At 39.3% G+C, this 17976-nt stretch overlaps 1 protein-coding gene across 1 annotated transcript; it reads right to left on the bottom strand.

The window, feature by feature from the left end:
- Positions 1–16653: 16653 nt before the first annotated feature.
- On the bottom strand, positions 16654–17719 carry LOC125374829 (uncharacterized protein KIAA1958-like). Its single transcript, XM_048386492.1, has 2 exons — positions 17086–17719; positions 16654–16853 (listed from the first exon to the last, which is right to left on the bottom strand). The coding sequence occupies exons 1-2, from the start codon at positions 17717–17719 to the stop codon at positions 16654–16656; spliced, it is 834 nt and encodes a 277-aa protein (XP_048242449.1).
- Positions 17720–17976: the final 257 nt, after the last annotated feature.

Below are 17976 nucleotides of genomic sequence, written 5' to 3'. Positions count from 1 at the left end.
GAATGAATGTTGATTCAGCTTCCACACAGGACGTATTTGTGTAAATATAACAGGATTTCCTCTTCAATATTTATCTTACTGAAAGGTTTAATGAGAAAAATGTTATGCGTGCTATGTCATGACTTAACAGAGACGTAAATGCGATAGCAAAAGGTCATGATTACAGAACAATTCACAGGAAACGATAAACTCAGGCGCTGTTGAAACCGTAAATACTTCCCTCCAGATGACCATAGAAAGGAGCATATCACCTTCCCAAATATGTTATTTCTAATAATAGAAATCACATTGGAAATTTATATCTTTGTTGCCTCAGTTAATATTTTTGCGGTTCCTTGCCCTCGTTTAACACCGATATCTATATCATTCGATCTGGTAATCGTGAAGAAATCTTGAAGGGCAGCCCTCACTTTAAGCCCGCTGTTGTCCATTAAACCATTGATCGATGCTGAATGAGATCATACATTCCACAGACGCTTAACCGTTGCAAAGCTCGTTATGCACCTGCAAATGTTTTACTGAGAGGTATGGGTCTGTCAGATTTCAAGCACCTGGTGCGTTGCCATCAGGAAAGGAGACATTAACAGGGTTAGATAACTCGCTCTTCTTAGGTTTTAGGCATTCCGTATCTAAACTACCAATTTAAACCTCGTTACTAATGGAAGGGTAAATGGAGAATCTTTTTTTTTGTCAAATACTAAATTCAACAGAACTACCCACTGTTCGCATGCAAAGATTTCCTTTCGAATATTCTATATCTATCTATTCTAGGTAATTTGGTAAAACGTTTCGTATTGTTAATCTTTAGCCATGTCGTCTTGTACAAAATGGCCACGTGAAGTCAATAGTGTGATCAATTTCAATTTATTAATCATGTACACGCTCCTCAAGCTTATTGGTACCCGAGTTAGAATTAGCCTTCAACAACCCATGCTTGTCGTAAGAGGGAGCAAATGGGATCGGTGACATGGTTGATTCATGTCATCGTATCCCAATGGGGTAGATCTGATGTTCATGGTGTCAAGCAATGGATTGTCTGGTCCGAACTCGATTATGCTTTGGACCGTGTACAAGTGTACAAGTATAGCTTAAATGAATGAAAACACCTTCTTATACAAGCAAATCCTGCAACCAAGATGTTTCTACTGTCTATTGATGTTTCTACGTTTCGGTATAGATTCTTATATCGTTGTCAAGCAAGACTTGCTTGCTTGACAACGCATTAAGGATCTATACCGTAACGTTGCTTTTACAGTAATTAAAGAAGTTGTTATCCATAAATTGTGTCTACTTTGTCATCCGTCAACTTCTAAGTAATGCCTATCAAACAATTTAAGAAAGTTAATGAAAGGTAACGCATCTTAAAACTTTTATTACGTGTAGAAAGAAACATATAACCTATGTTTCTTGATAACGGTGAAGGGGCGGTCTGGTAGCCTAGCTGTTAAAGCGTTCGCTCGTCACGCCGAAGACCCGGGTTCAATTCCCGACATGGGTACAATGTGTGAAGCCCTTTTCTGGTGTCCCCCGTCGTGATATTGCTGGAATATTGCTGAAAGCGGCGTAAAACCATACTCACTGATTACGGTGAAAGTGATACTGGGCAATTGTTCGCCGGAACTCCATGAAATTCTTTCTACTTTCTTGGCTTCAGGTACAATATTAGATGGGTGAAGCTGATGGTGACCGCGGGGCTTGTCTGAAATACGTCCACCCACATGCATATACTTCCTGTGCAACTAGTTATTCCTACCTTAGAAAACCAACCTGAATGCATTAATTATGAAACCAAGACGATGGTATCGTATTTATGGTATTGAAATGTTATATTTCATTTCCAAGACTTTTTAAGGATTGTTTTAATGAATGAGGTTATGTGTTTAGTTTGTGCTTCTATCTGTAAAAAGTGACAGAATAAATGTTATACATGATAAATGGACAGAAGCTCAGACAGAATCCCAACATGTATAACCTATGTTCACTTACATAAATAATTGCTCTAGTACACACGAACTACTGCTTGTGTCATGAAGACCATTATATTACAGTATTATTCTTTGTTGCAGAGAGAAAACCATTTTGAGTAAAAGTTTTAGCATTTATTGGATTCTGAAAATACATTGTTAAAGCAAGAGAATAACCAGTCTAGATTATCTGCCGAAACAGATTCCATTGCTGTGAAAACTATATGAATGGACAACTGAAAATCAGTGATGACACAAGGTGTTCTCGAAAAGGGTAAGCCCTACCGAAAACCACCTGCCATTCACACAATTTGGATAAAAAAGTAGGTATTTATAACCGGATGCCGCACATCAGTTCTCCATGCGACGGCGGCCTGTAAACAAACCAGACAATCAAGTGACACGATAGTGCCTTTACTGATTTTGTTGAAACAAATAAAAATCCAGATAAATAGATTGTACCTGTTTATCTGTAGATTGTCACTATTTAAACAAATAGGTATGAACTTCCGTGGGCCTAACACACCCAAGTGAAACACACGTTTTACACTTAATAAGTCAATAAATAACCATGTTACAAAGTAGGTGAGTGAGTGAGTGAGTTTGGTTTAACGCCGCTTTTAACAGTATTCCAGTTATATCGCGGCGTGTCAGCTTATTGTGGGAGGAAAACTCGAAGTGATGCAGGTCTCAGACGTTTATCACTTCGGTGAAACCCACGAGCACGGGTAGGTGCTGACAAACCTAGAAACATAATCGGGGCGAACCGGAATTCGAACCCGCAATCATAGGTTTTTTGCATGCCCAAGGGACGCAACTCTGCACAGCGAATCGCATGCCCCCTTACAAAGTAGGGCTAAACGGCAGATCCACGACTACGACGGCAATAGTCCTGGTATTAGGATGATAGCTAGGTTTCCTGTACTAAATATAAAATCAGTATAATGGATTACAACGGCAGCACGTGTTAATTGTGTTTAACTGTTACTTTTAGAAGCAGTTCTCAAATCATGGTCTAAAAGAGGAAACGTTGTCCCCGTTCGGCTGGAAATAACTTCTTATTGCCTCCCAAAAGTTGTTTATGGAACCTACACACGTGTCTGAAACTCTCACATGAGCATTAACATGAAGGGGCATCGGCAAGTAAGCGATAACGTCAAGATAGGGGTCATAAAGTCATCAGCTTGGTAGATGTCGCCACTACACTTAGCCATCAGTCCCAATTAACATATGAATGTCTGAAATGGATTGTACTTGCTCGGCTGCCAAGGGAGATATGTGCAATATAGAGCTACCCTCTAGTCAGAGGTGTTTGAGTCGATGCTCGTTATCCCCAAGCTGAAGGGACTAAATGAAACCATTGATAAAAGGAGCATTTGGTTATTGCACAACAATTAATGGAGCTGTTGATATCTGATTGTGGCAAATATGGTTTGCAAAAGGCACAAAAACAAACACACACATATTTCCAGGCAATAAGAGACAAGATCACGAAAACCTACCGTGACTCGGTTATCACATACAGTCTTGATTTAGTGATGTTGAGATTGACAGTTCCAGAAGTGGGGGTGGTTGTAGGAGTCTCGGGGGTAGTAAAATGATGTTTTATATAGACAGACATTAACTTAGCTGCTGGCACTGGTCATATATTGATTTCCCTTTCAATGTAATTACAATGAGAGAAATAATGTTATTGCCATCATTTTCATTTAGTTTTGTGATCAGATATGCTACTTCGAGTGATGTTGTCAATTATGATTTGACAATTGAAAGGCATTTTCATTAAATCTTAGCCGTAGTGTACAGAGTCATCTTGAATCATATTCATTCTCTATCTTCTCGTGCATCTCTCCCCACTGACACATATTGAACAAACAAATGCAAAGGCAATCTCAACGGAAATGGAAGATCCCTAGCAATTTTCGGTTGGGGGCGTTTGTTTATAAATAGAAATCAGACAAGTGTCTGGGTCAAATAGAAGAAGTATATTTTAAATGAACTGCCATAAATCGTCGATTAGGCGACGCGACTGAAAGAGAAGTCGAATATGAACACCAGGTCAAAGATATACTGATTTGAGAAGCAAACTATTACTTTTTCAATTATATTTCTTATGGTCGATACAGTCTAATATAAATGTAAGCTGTTTGAAACTAAGAGAAACCGTCCACAAAGGAGGGTCAGTCTTCTTAGGAGTTTGGGTTAAGACTGACCAAGATTAATGATGTTGTTTAGTAAATATAGTCTTAGTAATACATGTACTTAGCAAGTGTACAAATAAACAAAAAACATTACCTAATATGTGTCCGTAGACACATGTTGATTGAAGATTGTGCAGAAACAATTTTGACATTATTGCTTTTATTTTGCAGGCAAACTGCGGAGGATTAGGCGGCCGTTGTAGATATATTCCGCCTGGGCGTTGCGTACACGCTTGTGTTAACGGAGTAGTGAAAAACGTATGTAGACTCGCCCCTAGAAGACCCAATGAACGACGGTGCCTTGTTGGCCCGATCCATTGACTTCGAAGAACCAAATAGTGAGAGCATGTAGCTGATCATACACACCCGAAAAGGAATAATGGATCTATTTGGTAAATGAAGTGGAACATTGCTCTGTTGTACGCCATTATCGTTTGAGAGGATATGCTGCAAATGAAGATTTATTGGCCAGTATATTATCACGAAAATGATATTACCTTTCATTCCGAAATGGTCAATTGAAGTTATACTGAATCCACTGAAGTCACATACGTCGCCCTCTTACACATGGATAGTGGACATTAATATTGACACTGACGGATGAAGACCTAGCCTCTATTAATTGAAGAAGTCAATTCTCTCAATTCTTTATTTTACATAATTAGGATGGTAACAAAGCACCGCCCTGACCGTTTTCACGTGTATCTTATTCAATGCTCTTTGGATTGCTTGATTGTAAACGTTTGTGTCTTGCATAAACATATTTCATGCACGTGTACATGTATATATTAATCAATATGTTAAAACTTCTAATTGAGATATTCCAAATAATGTAAGCGTAGTTTGCAAGGCAATGAAGTAACTTTCGCGTATATTCTGTGAAGGAACTGTCAATCCTTGCCATTCAAATATGCAAAGCATCTGTTATTTGAACTCCCTTAAGATGGTGTAGAACATGTGAAGCTTACAACACAAGGCGGCATTTTGCAATGCGTATATTTTGTATATATCACGGTATTGTTGTATGTAATGCGTCTTGTGCAGCGACGCGTGATTCTGAGTATTTTGTCTGTTTTTTTCTTTTCGTTTCTGATCATAAAATACAAACTACTAATTCTAGGCAATGAAATGCATTTTAACGGTGCCAATGTCAATATATATATATATCAGATAATTTGATAATTCTTTAGCTTTATTACGGTAGCAGCGTGAAAATATTGTTACGTACAGATGGCCTATTTACGAGTCTTTCATATTATTAAGTAAGTATATTTAGTGTATGCACGTGAGAAATAAAGTAAACGGTAAAAGATGTTCTGTGTTCTGGTTGTTACTCAAGAGAACATATATCATGAGAAAGTAACAGATAGCAACGACGGAGCATGAGTTGAGAATCCCAAGTATGCCGCTTGTCACGTGGCAGCCGAGGCGACCCGAAGCCATACCGGTGTCATGGTTTCTCGGTTGGTGTTGATTTAACAGATAACGTAACTTACTGTCAGAAAGCCGAATCGCATTTACACGGGGACGAACTATATGTCCTTACCTTGAGGAGCAAATGAAGATAATTGGTCATATAAATGTCGGGCTATGCATTATCTGTATTCTAGTCGCGTGTTTGAGTTAAGATAAAGATAAACTTACATGCTCACGTTTCTTGTATCGAAGTTGAAGTCTTAAGATAATTTTTACATGAATGAGCCTTAAGATGTCTTTAGATGTGAAGTCCCAGATTGTGAGGAGGGACAGTTTATAATTAATGGTGAAAAAGTGTGTTCGTCTCGCTTTAAACAGAACAGCTTACATGTAATTTATAAGGCTAAGAGTAAGGGGGCGTCGCAATCACGAAAAATGGCAAGATGATCAATTTATGAAATATGAGTGAGTGAGTGAGTGGGTATGGTTTTACGCCGCTCTTAGCAATATTCCAGCAATATCACGGCGGGGAACACCAAAAATGTGCTTCACACATTGTACCCATAGCAGGAATCGAACCCGTGTCTTCGGCATTAGGTACGAACGCTTTAAACACTAGGCTATCCCACCGTCCCTGTGAAATATGAAGACATATATTCATGAACGATTGAATTTGAAGGACAAAATATAATTTGATATCTATCTAAAAATATATTATTATTATTCACGAATTTATCAATAATTGTTTTAGCATCTGGTATAATCTATCATGTAGATAGTTCAAGTATTCAATCACGATACCTATTTCAACAAACTTACAGAGATGACATAATTCTCCGACAAAAGACTAACGTCCTCCGTATTTTGAGACAAGATATAATTTTCGATATACTAGTATATCCAAGGGATCTCAGTTAAAGAAATAATGTTTGCTCTATCCCCGTGTGTAGTGTAATATAGTATTTTAGGCCCTGAACTATTATGTCAAAGTGCTTGGGAAGCAAGCGTCCTCGTGCTTTAGCTATAATAGTTCAGGGCAAAACTATATTTTATAACACGACACACGTGGGTAGAGAAAACTTTGTTTCTATTCTTAGATGCCGAATTTAAGATTAACCTTTTGTTTTATTAGAGATGGGTTTCTAAAGAAACCTGGTATGAGCGGGGCCTTAAATTGAAAATCCACGCGCAGGGCAACTGACGGGCTGTTCCACCTGCCCGTACTCTTGCGTTAAGAGACAAAAGACGTTTTAACATAAAAAACACGAATATAATTAGTGGTTTATGGTTTAACTAAGTAAAACTTTTTTTTATCCGATCAGTGGGTGATTATCAAGAACCCCATGCAGCAATAACAAGCATTTATATACTGAGAGGCATTAAAAACGCACACCCATTATCATGCTAAAAGTCGGCGTTATCTGTGTCTGTGTGTCTAATAACTGACATGAAGTAAAGTTGGTTGGTTGTTTGGTTGGTTGTTTTACGCCGCACTCAGCAATATTCCAGCTATATGACGGCGGTCTGTAAATAATCGAGTCTGGACCAGACAATCCAGTGATTGATATCATGAGCTTCGATCCACGCAATTGGGATCGATGACCTGCATCAACCAAGTCAGCGAGCCAGACCACCCGATCCCGTTAGTCGCCTTTTACGACAAGCATAGTCGCCTTTTACGGCAAGCATGGGTTGTTGAAGACCTATTCTACATGAAGTAAAGGGGTATACAGAACAATGTCGAACATCAAATGTTTGAGTTTTAATCCCAACTGCCATGAACGCAGTAACATGGCGACTAAAACGCAACCATGAAGGTGAAATGTGGGAAAACAGGAAGATCAGAAAAAGTCATGATGCCCGTGAAAAATGGGGACTTGGGCCCTATAAAAAACACAGGGCGGACAGGGTACCATGCGTATTCACGATGCCACGGTTAAGCAACGCACTGAGACATAGGGATGTTGGGAGCTGGTCAGACGCCGAAAGACGTTGCTGCGCACTTCAATTTTCATCGATCAATTGTTGTCAGACTGCAGCATCGTCACAGGACAACTGGGAGTGTTGCCGACCGTCCTCGACCAGAAACGCCGCCTGTGACGTCACGGAGGCAGGACCACCTCATAATTGTGAGTCACCTTAGGGATCGCTTCAGAACAGCACGACAGACTGCCATTGGCATGATGGGAATAAGGGGACGACCAATCAGTGATCGCACAGTCCGACGTCGCCTTGCTGCACGAAACATCCGGTGCCGTCGACCCTATAGTGGCCAGAGCTTGACTCACGCACACCGTCTCGCACGTCAACGTTGGGCAACTAAAGGTGGTCTTCTTGCTCCCAGGCAATGGAGAGATGTCATCTTTTCAGATGAATCGCGCTTCAACGTCAGTTTCCCAGATGGCCGCATCCGTGTACACAGACGGAACCATGAACGTTTTGCTCGAAACTGCGTCATCGAACATAATCGTTTTGGAGGTGGAGGTGTCATTGTATGGGGTGCAATTAATGCCAACTTTCGCTCTGACTTGGTTGTGATTCGTGGAAATCTCAACGCCCAGTGGTACATTGACACAGTGTTGCAACCAGCGCACTTACCGTTGCTGAGAGGACGTCGACGTGGCGTTAACCAGCTAGTGTTCCAACACGATAATGCCCGACCTCATTTCTTGCAACAAAACAATGTTCAGATGTTAAATTGACCTTCTCGATCGCCGGATTTGAATCCAATTGAACATTTGTGGGACAAGCTTGGCCGTAGGGTTCGACGTCAGTTGCAACCACCACAGACTGTCGCTGAGTTAACTCAAACTCTGCAGTTGCAATGGAGGGCCATTCCACAGGCGTTTATTCCAAGACTGTGCTTATCAATGCCTAACAGACTTCAGACATGCATTGTCGCCCAAGGTGGGCATACACGTTATTGAACTTTGAACTTTGATTTCATACCTCCTCTATTTGAGATGCTCTCCATTCATTGGTTTGCATTAAAACCTGAGAAAAACAACGTCATTTTGTCAAGATTGATCTCCATTACACGTTTTATGATCTGTTTATGTTATATCATGTGTGATATTATCAGTGTCGCATGATTTTGACTGGTGTGCGTTTTTAATGCCTCTCTGTATATTTACATTTTCATAATAACTGGCTTCATTTTTAACATGTGACTCGAAACACTCCACAAGTCCATTATGGGGCCGAGCTAACACATGTAAACATGTCCGACGTTCGGTGTCTCTGGTTATTGTGACTTGACGTGATTTCTGTCTCAAAAGTTGTTTCCACCACTTATGTTAGCAGACAGCAGCAACTGCAAGCCATGAAATACCGCGTTTACCGGGTTGGTTGCGCAATGTGATACCACAAACCGGCTTGAATCGACGGCCGTGATATTGCATGACCGTGGGACGAACATGGCGGAGGAAGACCTACAACGGTCGTTCTATTTGACTGCAGTATGTTGCTAAATGCCATACACTGAGCAGCAGGTGTACATATGTCAAAAAAAATTTCAAGGATTTTTCATGCCTGTGTCCATAGGCAGACATAAGTCCTTTGGGCACCAACTCCCGCTTAGGACGATTTTGTGGCACGGATACAGTGGTTTTAATATGTTAGGGCAAAGACCTATTTTATGGTCTCTGGTTAGAAATGGTTGACGTCATCTTGCCATATTTCATCCCAGGTAATAACATAATTATGATGAAATTATTCGACAAGTATAAAACTATTCATCGATAATTGATGTGGCTGTGCCATCTTTATTGACAGTAATGAAAGAACGATGTTACCACGGATACGTTAGATCAGGAGGGAGGTAATTTGAACAGCGTCATGACGTGTGCCCTTTATGACGAAACTTAATAAGTTTATCCCAGGATAAAGTACAGTCGGCGCCTATGTGTTTTTAGCGAAGCATCATAGAATTAGAAATACAGTGGAAGATCGATAGCTCGAATTGTAACTGAAGCACACCATGTCATTGGAAATATAGGATTTACATTCTGAATGAGTTTCTGTGGAGGCCTTGGAGAAACGTCGAGACATGCATGGCAATCGTGCTTAAAGAATACGAGAGTGAATGTGAGAATGAGGCATGAGAGAAAATGCGAGTTAGCTGTGGCATAGGTGACAAACGCGACTGAGTTGTTATTTGACTGTTACTGCCTGAGGCAAATGCCGGCAACACAGGATAAATCCATTAAATCCTTGTATAAATGTGTTCTCACACACCCGATGACATATACAAATGTTTGCTGGCAACAAGTAACACCTCTTACACAACCACACGATAAATACAGACGTCAGTCCAAAGACATGGTGTAAGTACATGACGTGGTCTCTGACGATATAGCAAAAGATACCATTGTCTCACAGAAGGGTGTGGCACGTTAATACATGAACATTGTTATCAGATTCGTGAACAGAATCTCAGGATCATTAGGTATCCATGTCACGCAGAACCTTATAATTATTTCTGAGAATGTCATTGTTGACGATACGCACCTTTTACATAATTATATGTGCAATGACCATTATGGCATATGCAATTACTCGCTTGAATTTATGATTCAACATTTGCAACACTTTCATCTGCATCAGCTTAAATTGCATAATGTCATTCAAACCGTGAACATTTTACCTCATTAACATTTGGCGGATACAGCTGATGGATGGGGGCTAAAGCCTTAAGTGTGAATTACATATTTTTGAAACTTAATTCAATGCAGCGGTAATCCGAGCGAGTCTTCAGAACCTTTAAAAGAAAAAGAAGTTTACATAAATGCAGTTTATCTAGTGTATGTAAAGCTATAAGATCATTTCAAAATGTTTCACAGCCTGAATATGTTCTGCCGACGTCAGGCGGACTGTGACGATGACCGTAACAAGGATAAAATGACAAAGCTTTAATAAATGACGACAGAACAGCGCAAACTAATGTCCTATAAGGCTTTTTTAAACGACACCCAGGTTGTGAAATCGCCTAGTGAAACAAGTCATAAGGCTGCACTGTTATTATTTCAGTTAAGAAATATTCACCACACGCAAAGAAGTGACATATTCATGTGGACTTTTACTACTGATTTATTGACCTTTATAATTCTAACTTTGTATTTTATCTGACCATTATAAGTGCCTAATGGTCATGACATGAATATGCTAATAGTGGATGTTGACAGAAGGAATGCTTAGAATTTCGCAAAGTATCCCAAAGGTCCTAACGATGTTTTTCTTTTCCGGGTTTAGGAAACGGCCTTGGCTTTATGCCAAAGAGTGTCATTCAACCAATTACAACGTTTATCCATTTGTCTGGAGCGAGTTCCTCAGCTGGGGCTACAGTATGGAAATCACAACCATGGAATGTCAAGGTAGCTGCATCATCAGGCATCATAAGGCAATGGACGTCGTCACAGTCATACGTACATGAAGACACATTGAATAAAGTTAAGCTCCTTTTACTGTATAGTGGCATATAAAATGGACACTTTCCAAATTCGTATCCTGTATTAATTTATTAACGAAACATTTTGAATTTTGTTTACTTATACTGAAAGCGAAATCGATTATCTAAAGACCGTTCCATGTCAATAGTTATGGGACTACCCGTTCCTCTGTTTCTTTGCATCATAGGGCATGACTAGGTTCTTGTGATCATCTGGAAAAAAAACCCAATGTGTTCTTGTACTAACGTGTCAAGTCTCACCAGTCTCGTAGACATTTATCAAAGTGAGATCAATACATATAAAACGCTAATGCCAGCCAATAAGCAGTCTCAATTATCCGGCGAAACAGATTTCACTGGCAAAAGGTAAAATGGCGATGAAAATTATATGATTGGATGGCTAAAAAATAGTGAAGACACCAGGTCGTCGTGACAAGGGTAAGCGTCCTGCCCTACCTCTAGCACAATACATATTACTAACCTGTGTACCTAGGTATATACGCAGGTACAAACACAAACACACGCACACACATACACACAAACACACACGCACGCGCGTGCGCATGGTTATGTTTCAAGTGTGATCATTGTTTGACAAGTAAAAGACCAGGAAAAGGTATTGATCCTTATTGACACAGGTGATTATTCACAACTTGTTTTATCAATTTTTTGTCGGATGGGTTTTGTTGGACATCGAAGAACACAGCGATATGACTACATTTGCCACAACGCCATAAGGACATGACAGTTAAAACACTTGTCAATCAAATGGGTAACATAAGGTTTCATGATTGATCTATATTCACAACATGATCGTTTCTTATATATGAAAGTGGGGAAAAATAGGATCAGGCAGGTTTGTAAATTTGTTACATTTACTTTTTTAAAATAATTTTTTAATTTTTTTTACAGCAATGGATATAACATAATCAGTTAGAAATACATTCTTAATTGTTCTTCAATGATGATAAAGGTATTACGAATTACAAATTTAAACACATAATTCATACCTGAAAGGTAAAAAGAGCGTATTAATAATGGTGCATTTCAGCACAAAAATGAAAGAACATAACTTCAAAACAATTAATGGTTTATATGGTTTGAACTATGTTATATACTATATCTGGTATTTTGAACGAATGAAGACAGTGTAGGCAAAAAGTAAACTGCCATAGATTGAAGCAACTACAGTTTTTCTCATTCACGAAGAATGCAAATGATTTCTACCTCAGCGAAGGCCTATAATTTACCCAAGCCCTTAAAATCTCTGCGTGGGAGGTTGTGTTGATTATTTTCCAATAACCGCTTCTTCTCATAGCTCAGTCAGAAGAGGTGTCTACATTCCAAGTATGCGATAAATCGTCTGGTGAAAGTAAGTGTTCACCGGATGTGTCCAAAAAAGCGGAAACAAAGTTGATTAGCGCTGGATTCGACATCCAATTGAGCTTTCCATTGTTTTGGATCCGATATAAACCCGTGGAATACATGATAGGCCTGGTGCCCTTAACAGTAATAGCTCATGATATCAGTTTATATAATTGCTGAAAAGTACACTGTTTATTGAACCTTGCTGTCTTCCAGAACGACATACGTCACTAGATTTACTGATAGGAAAAGTAATTTGATAGCGTTGTAGCAGCAGTCATTATTGATCAGGCATTCACATGACAATACTTCTCAATGCCGTTTATCAGATACCATTCAGAGCGCGTTGAGTACCAATTGAAAGGAATCCTCTTGTAACGAGTTTAGTGTGGTCATTGGTCAAATTGCTTCGAAAGGTTATTTCATAAAGTTAATGGTATTATATCTCGTTGAGGATGAAACAAATGAATAGACAGTTGGCAAAGATGAACATTAATCAAATGACCTGTCTCTTTATATACTACATTTAGATAATAAAACAGCACCGACTTCAAAAATTAATTAACAGTCTGCTACAAATGGTTTCCGTCAAGTATGAAATTGCATAATTGGCTATTCGTGACACATATTTAAGTTTTATTGCCTAGTTACGGCAGCAAAATGTTGATTTTCATAAGACACAGCTTCAGTTTTAATTGAGCAAATAAAAGCAACCAAACCCTTTTCATATTCATCAGAAACATCTGCCCAAAGAGTCGAATGTACATTTCCGACCATATCATGAGCCGTCCATGAATCACTATCAAATAGTGATGATACCAGGTGTTCGCGAAAAGGTGAGTGTATCCTGCCCCACCGGTGGCACCCGTCACAACCTATGCAAAGGCAAGTAATTTGTTCACCTGAACATAGACATTGGACCATATGGTACAAGACAAAATAGGGAAATGCATCGGACATCAGGTTTGTCACTGACGCGTCAAAATTGGAAATGTCCTCCACACAAGTATTCAGTGAACATTCCGCATTTCCCCTCTCATTATAAAGCATCCTGGGAATGACCCTTAATCTCAGCGTCATCTTTAAATGTTAATTAACCGTATGTAACGTATGTAGAGTGTGTGTTGGGCCAATTTAAAGATAACAAAACAATATGAAATATTAAATTGATGATGTGGCTAAAGATATGTGCACGTGTAAAAACTATAGTTTGTAGTAACGGAGATCCCCAACATCTTTTATTGCACATTGTTTTAAACTGGCTCACATGTTACAAAATAACTCTCGATATTGGTCGGGCACACTGTCTCATCATCGTATGTCATAGACCATTGGCATGATTTGATATGTTGAAATCTAACACACTATCTTGCCAGCTAATAGCATTAACAAGGGAGCAAGGACGTTGCGTCGGCTACAGCCGTTACACCAGCAACTATGTTCGTCATCCAAGGAGAGTCGTTACTCAACTGTTGGCGTGTTAAGTAGCAGAACTGGAAACATTGGACACTTGGTCCCGGGGAACGTTCTGAAACCAACATGTATCCTTTCGACCGTTTTTCAACAATTTTTTGTTGAGTTTTGCCTTCCATCTATCAAATCGATAGGACCCAAGTATATATTACACGTGCATGATAACATTATATATTTATTATACAAGGGTGGTCTAGGTAAACCCAACTTTACTCCGTTGCATATGTCTTGGATGCTTGCTGACAAATCCAGCCAGTCTCAATAACACTCTACACCTTTTACATGGTAATGCTATTATATGAAAGCAATGCTTGCTAGTTCTCTATGTTCGCTACAAGGTACAAATTAAAGGTTAGTTCGAATCTCCATCCCCGACAATAGTACTTGGTCTATCATGACCATTGTGTCATAGGTGGTGTTTGTGGAAGGATGTTGCTCGGGATTTAAATACGTTCCCAGGGAGTGAGCACTGTCCATGCCAAACCTGAAGTTGTTATAAAGCAGCTGACATTTTCTCGCTGGACAGTAAACATATTTGATTTCATTTGGAGAATGGTTTAGGCCAGTCTATCGCCGTTTTAATTAATGTTTTGAACCAAATCTAATTTATATCATGCACCGAAGGGCGTCTGGACTATAACCTTTATATCATTTATGTATAAAACTCAGTTAAAACTTCAATATGTTTCACTATACTTTTGACGTGATAGAGAGTGTCGAAAACTAGGTGTAGATACAGATAAAGATATTAACGTCTTACATTTGTTTGCCTAACTCTACCTGACCAGCCCCATGAGAGATGCGTGTCCTGTCCGGTATGTGTTATCGGGTTGACCCATTGGAGTCTAAAGATAATGGAACGTGGTCGTTAGCTGTAATATATATTCACAATTTCCAATTTTTAATATGTGGCATTTAACGTAATAAAAAAATTGTCAAACTTTGTTGATTTCTCCCCATATTAATAGTGTCCCCGGGTCCTTCTAAAATTTCGTCCCGAAATTTCCATAAACAAAATAGAATCATAGATAGTTACATGATAAAAGATGGATGGGTAAAGTGAAATAGCTGGCAGTGTCGCTTCATGTTTAACAGAGACAACTGGCAACATGTACCAATGATGAGAACATATGCAGAAATAGGATTCAAACACCAAGCTGTACAGAGGGATAAGGCATACGATGAAGGTAAGGTGATGACTGCCTTACCTACAGAAACATCTGTGGTGTTGAGCACTGGCATATCAACATATAATCGAGGACGAATGCAACCTACTATTTGGAGATTAGTAATGTTCATTGGTGCTTCTATCTTGTTCTGAGTTCAACATTTGTTAAGTTAAGTAATTGGAATGAAAAAGCATCTTGAACCATTTGTTATTTCCAATAGACCAGTACAGGACTGTTAATATCAGAAATCTTCTGATGGCAACTCCCAATAGGAAGATTAAAATGAGAAGGGACTGCAATGTAAGGACAGTGACCATGGCATGTTTCAAGGTAAATCCCATTGACTGTAATGCCACAAGAGGGTTATTTCTTGATGAACATGACAATCAACAGCTATTAGAAACCTATTTTGTGGGTATCGCCATTATGAAAAGATGTGTTTTCTGCCAATAGTAAAACCTGGGAAGAGGTTTTACATTTTTACCAAAACCCTGGGATGAGGTTTTTGTAAATTTAGTAAAACGTCATCCCAGGGTCTTTGTAAAAAGGTAAGACCTCAATACCAGGTCGTGCCACTGAAAAAAACACATTCCCGATACACACTGATTTTTCATCACAGGGTCTTACTTTAAGGCACATACCCGGACTTCTGCACAAAGACAACAGAAAACAACATCCAGTAACATCCTTTAATGAAAGTTAAATGTAAAGTAGAGAGACCCTTTTGGGGATAGACCTTCCAGACTTGCCTCAGTCGTTGAGTCTACAGAGGTACCTGCCGAAGTACCTGCAGAAGTAGCTGTCTCAGTTGCGGAAGTAGTTGTCTCAGTCACTGAAGTTGGTGGCGCACAAGACACTGTCTCCGTCTTTTTAGGAATCTTCCTTCCGATAATGTCTGAAGCCTTGGACTTTAGATCGTCACTGGTGCGTTTGTAGATGCGGACAGCACTACTCCGGTGCCCTAAAAAATATTTGTTATCGTTAATTACAACAAAGTATACAACCGTACGTTCTAAACATCTATAAAGCATTAAGCCTCTTTGGAAAATATGGCTACATCAAAATACATTTTTATAGTAAAAATTAACCATTTCTATACGTTTGTTAAAGGCCTTTTAATTTTATTCACATATAATATTCGAAACAGTGATAATCATAAAATATTGATAAAGGACTGTCCTATACATTGAACTAAACTTACCAGTTTGTTCGCAAATCTGCTGCTCGCTTACTTCCGCTTCATACTGTCTGGTTGCAGCTGTCGCTCGCAGTGAGTGATTAGTTTTGTTCCCAGAAACACCTGCAGTTTGGCACAGACGCTTGACTGTACCTTGCAAAGTGTTATGACCAACTGGCTTTCCATATAAAACTTCCCCTCCTTCGACTTCTTTAGTGGCGTGTAATAAAAGGCATTACACCTGGAATCTGTAGGAGGGCTGAAATCATATTTTCAATAAGTATTACTTGTCATATTAGGAAACAATTTTTGCAGGATAGAATATAACATTTTGAATTCAGTTTGAAACACTAAGCTTTTGTGGTTAATTACTCAAATTTCCCGTGCTTACCACAACATTTTGTATTTCTCAAATAGCCTCACGTAGCATTGTCCTGGATTGTCAATGTTTTACGTAAGCCCGCACTTCTTTTCTCTCCAACTTGCGATCTCTAATACCCCCTGTATTAGTCTTGGAAACATCCTCTCTATACTTAAAATACCGTCTACCATTGTTGTCCACAAATGGTCCGGTAATCTGGGGGTTCTGATGCAAGCGCAGAGCTTGGTGTTCCTTGCCACCGCGTAGTGCAAAGTAGAGTCCTACGTTTATAATAAGAAATACGAATTTAAATTCACAATGTTATGTTTGCAGAAGCTGTTGTCAAAATGAATGCCTACTAACATTACACATGACAATGTTAAAAAAAGACCTGAAGATTGACAATTTAAGATTGTGAGACGATAGCATCAGTATTATAAAACGGATTACAGTTAGACTTATAATATGTGCATTTGACATAATCACCACAGAAGAAGGAAAACTGATTCTTACCTGTCAGATAAACTATGGTGTCCAAGAGTTGTTGTGGATTACTCTCTCCGAGACATCCCTTTTCCCAGAGACAGTTTTCTTCCTCCCTTGATATTGCTTCTGTATGCTTTCTTACGTCTGCTCCCAGACCTGCACTACTTCGTTCATGCATTACTGCGTCCAGAGATTTTCTAGCATCAGCAAAGGCATCATCTTGCATTAAATTAAACTTACTTCCTCCAAGTTTCAAAGATGAAGCTAACGCAGTATAAAGACCATGCATGGTGACCGAGGGATACATACTACCATCTGCCTTCCTAGCTTCAACCAAGAAGTATTTCAATGCCATATTCATATCACTTGCATCCATATTTTCGAAGTCATCTTTTAATGCACCAAGCGGTTTCATGAAATTTTCTGCAATGGAACGCTGACGCCTTTCCTCTTGCCACCTTCTAAATACGCCAACGGCCCAGTCGTTCTTGTATTTGGTCTTTTGGGGAACACATACGTCGAGTTTCTTCTGAAGTTCTTCTTCAGACAATGGAGATGCAAAACGAAAGTGAAAATCATCTGCGTCGTCACTGACATCCTTAGTTTCCACAAACTTTCTTTGAGTTAGAAATAGGTCTCCGCCTTCTTCCTCGCTCGACATCTCGAACTCAACTGAGAAAGACAACCACGTGTTCTTACCGCATGTATCGCACGTGCACGGTTCAGGTTCTTTCTATATGCTTATCCTGGCAATAGCGAGGTAGTAAATCCCTGTTATAGTGCCCTAAATGGGAGATAATTAAATTTGCAGTAATTCTAAACGTTTAATGGTTTCTAAGCCGGATAAAACACTCCTCCTCGGTTTTGGTAGAGACTGTTAAACCTCAGGAGTCGGGAAATCCCTCCTCCCGAGGTTTT

This window comes from Haliotis rufescens, unplaced genomic scaffold, assembly GCF_023055435.1.
Source record: "Haliotis rufescens isolate VD_foot unplaced genomic scaffold, xgHalRufe1.0.p SCAF_6, whole genome shotgun sequence".
Classification (NCBI taxonomy): domain Eukaryota; kingdom Metazoa; phylum Mollusca; class Gastropoda; order Lepetellida; family Haliotidae; genus Haliotis; species Haliotis rufescens.
The sequence above is the reverse complement of the archived record's forward strand: the minus strand, read 5'-3'. Positions and strand labels throughout refer to the sequence as shown.

Bases quoted from the DNA above. Each gene is read 5' to 3' on its own strand.
- LOC125374829 (XM_048386492.1), bottom strand. From the start codon at position 17,719: ATGTCGAGCGAGGAAGAAGGCGGAGACCTATTTCTAACTCAAAGAAAG. The intron at 16,854-17,085 runs GTAAGAATCAGT...TTATAAACGTAG, and splicing joins CACCATAGTTTATCTGACAG to GACTCTACTTTGCACTACGC.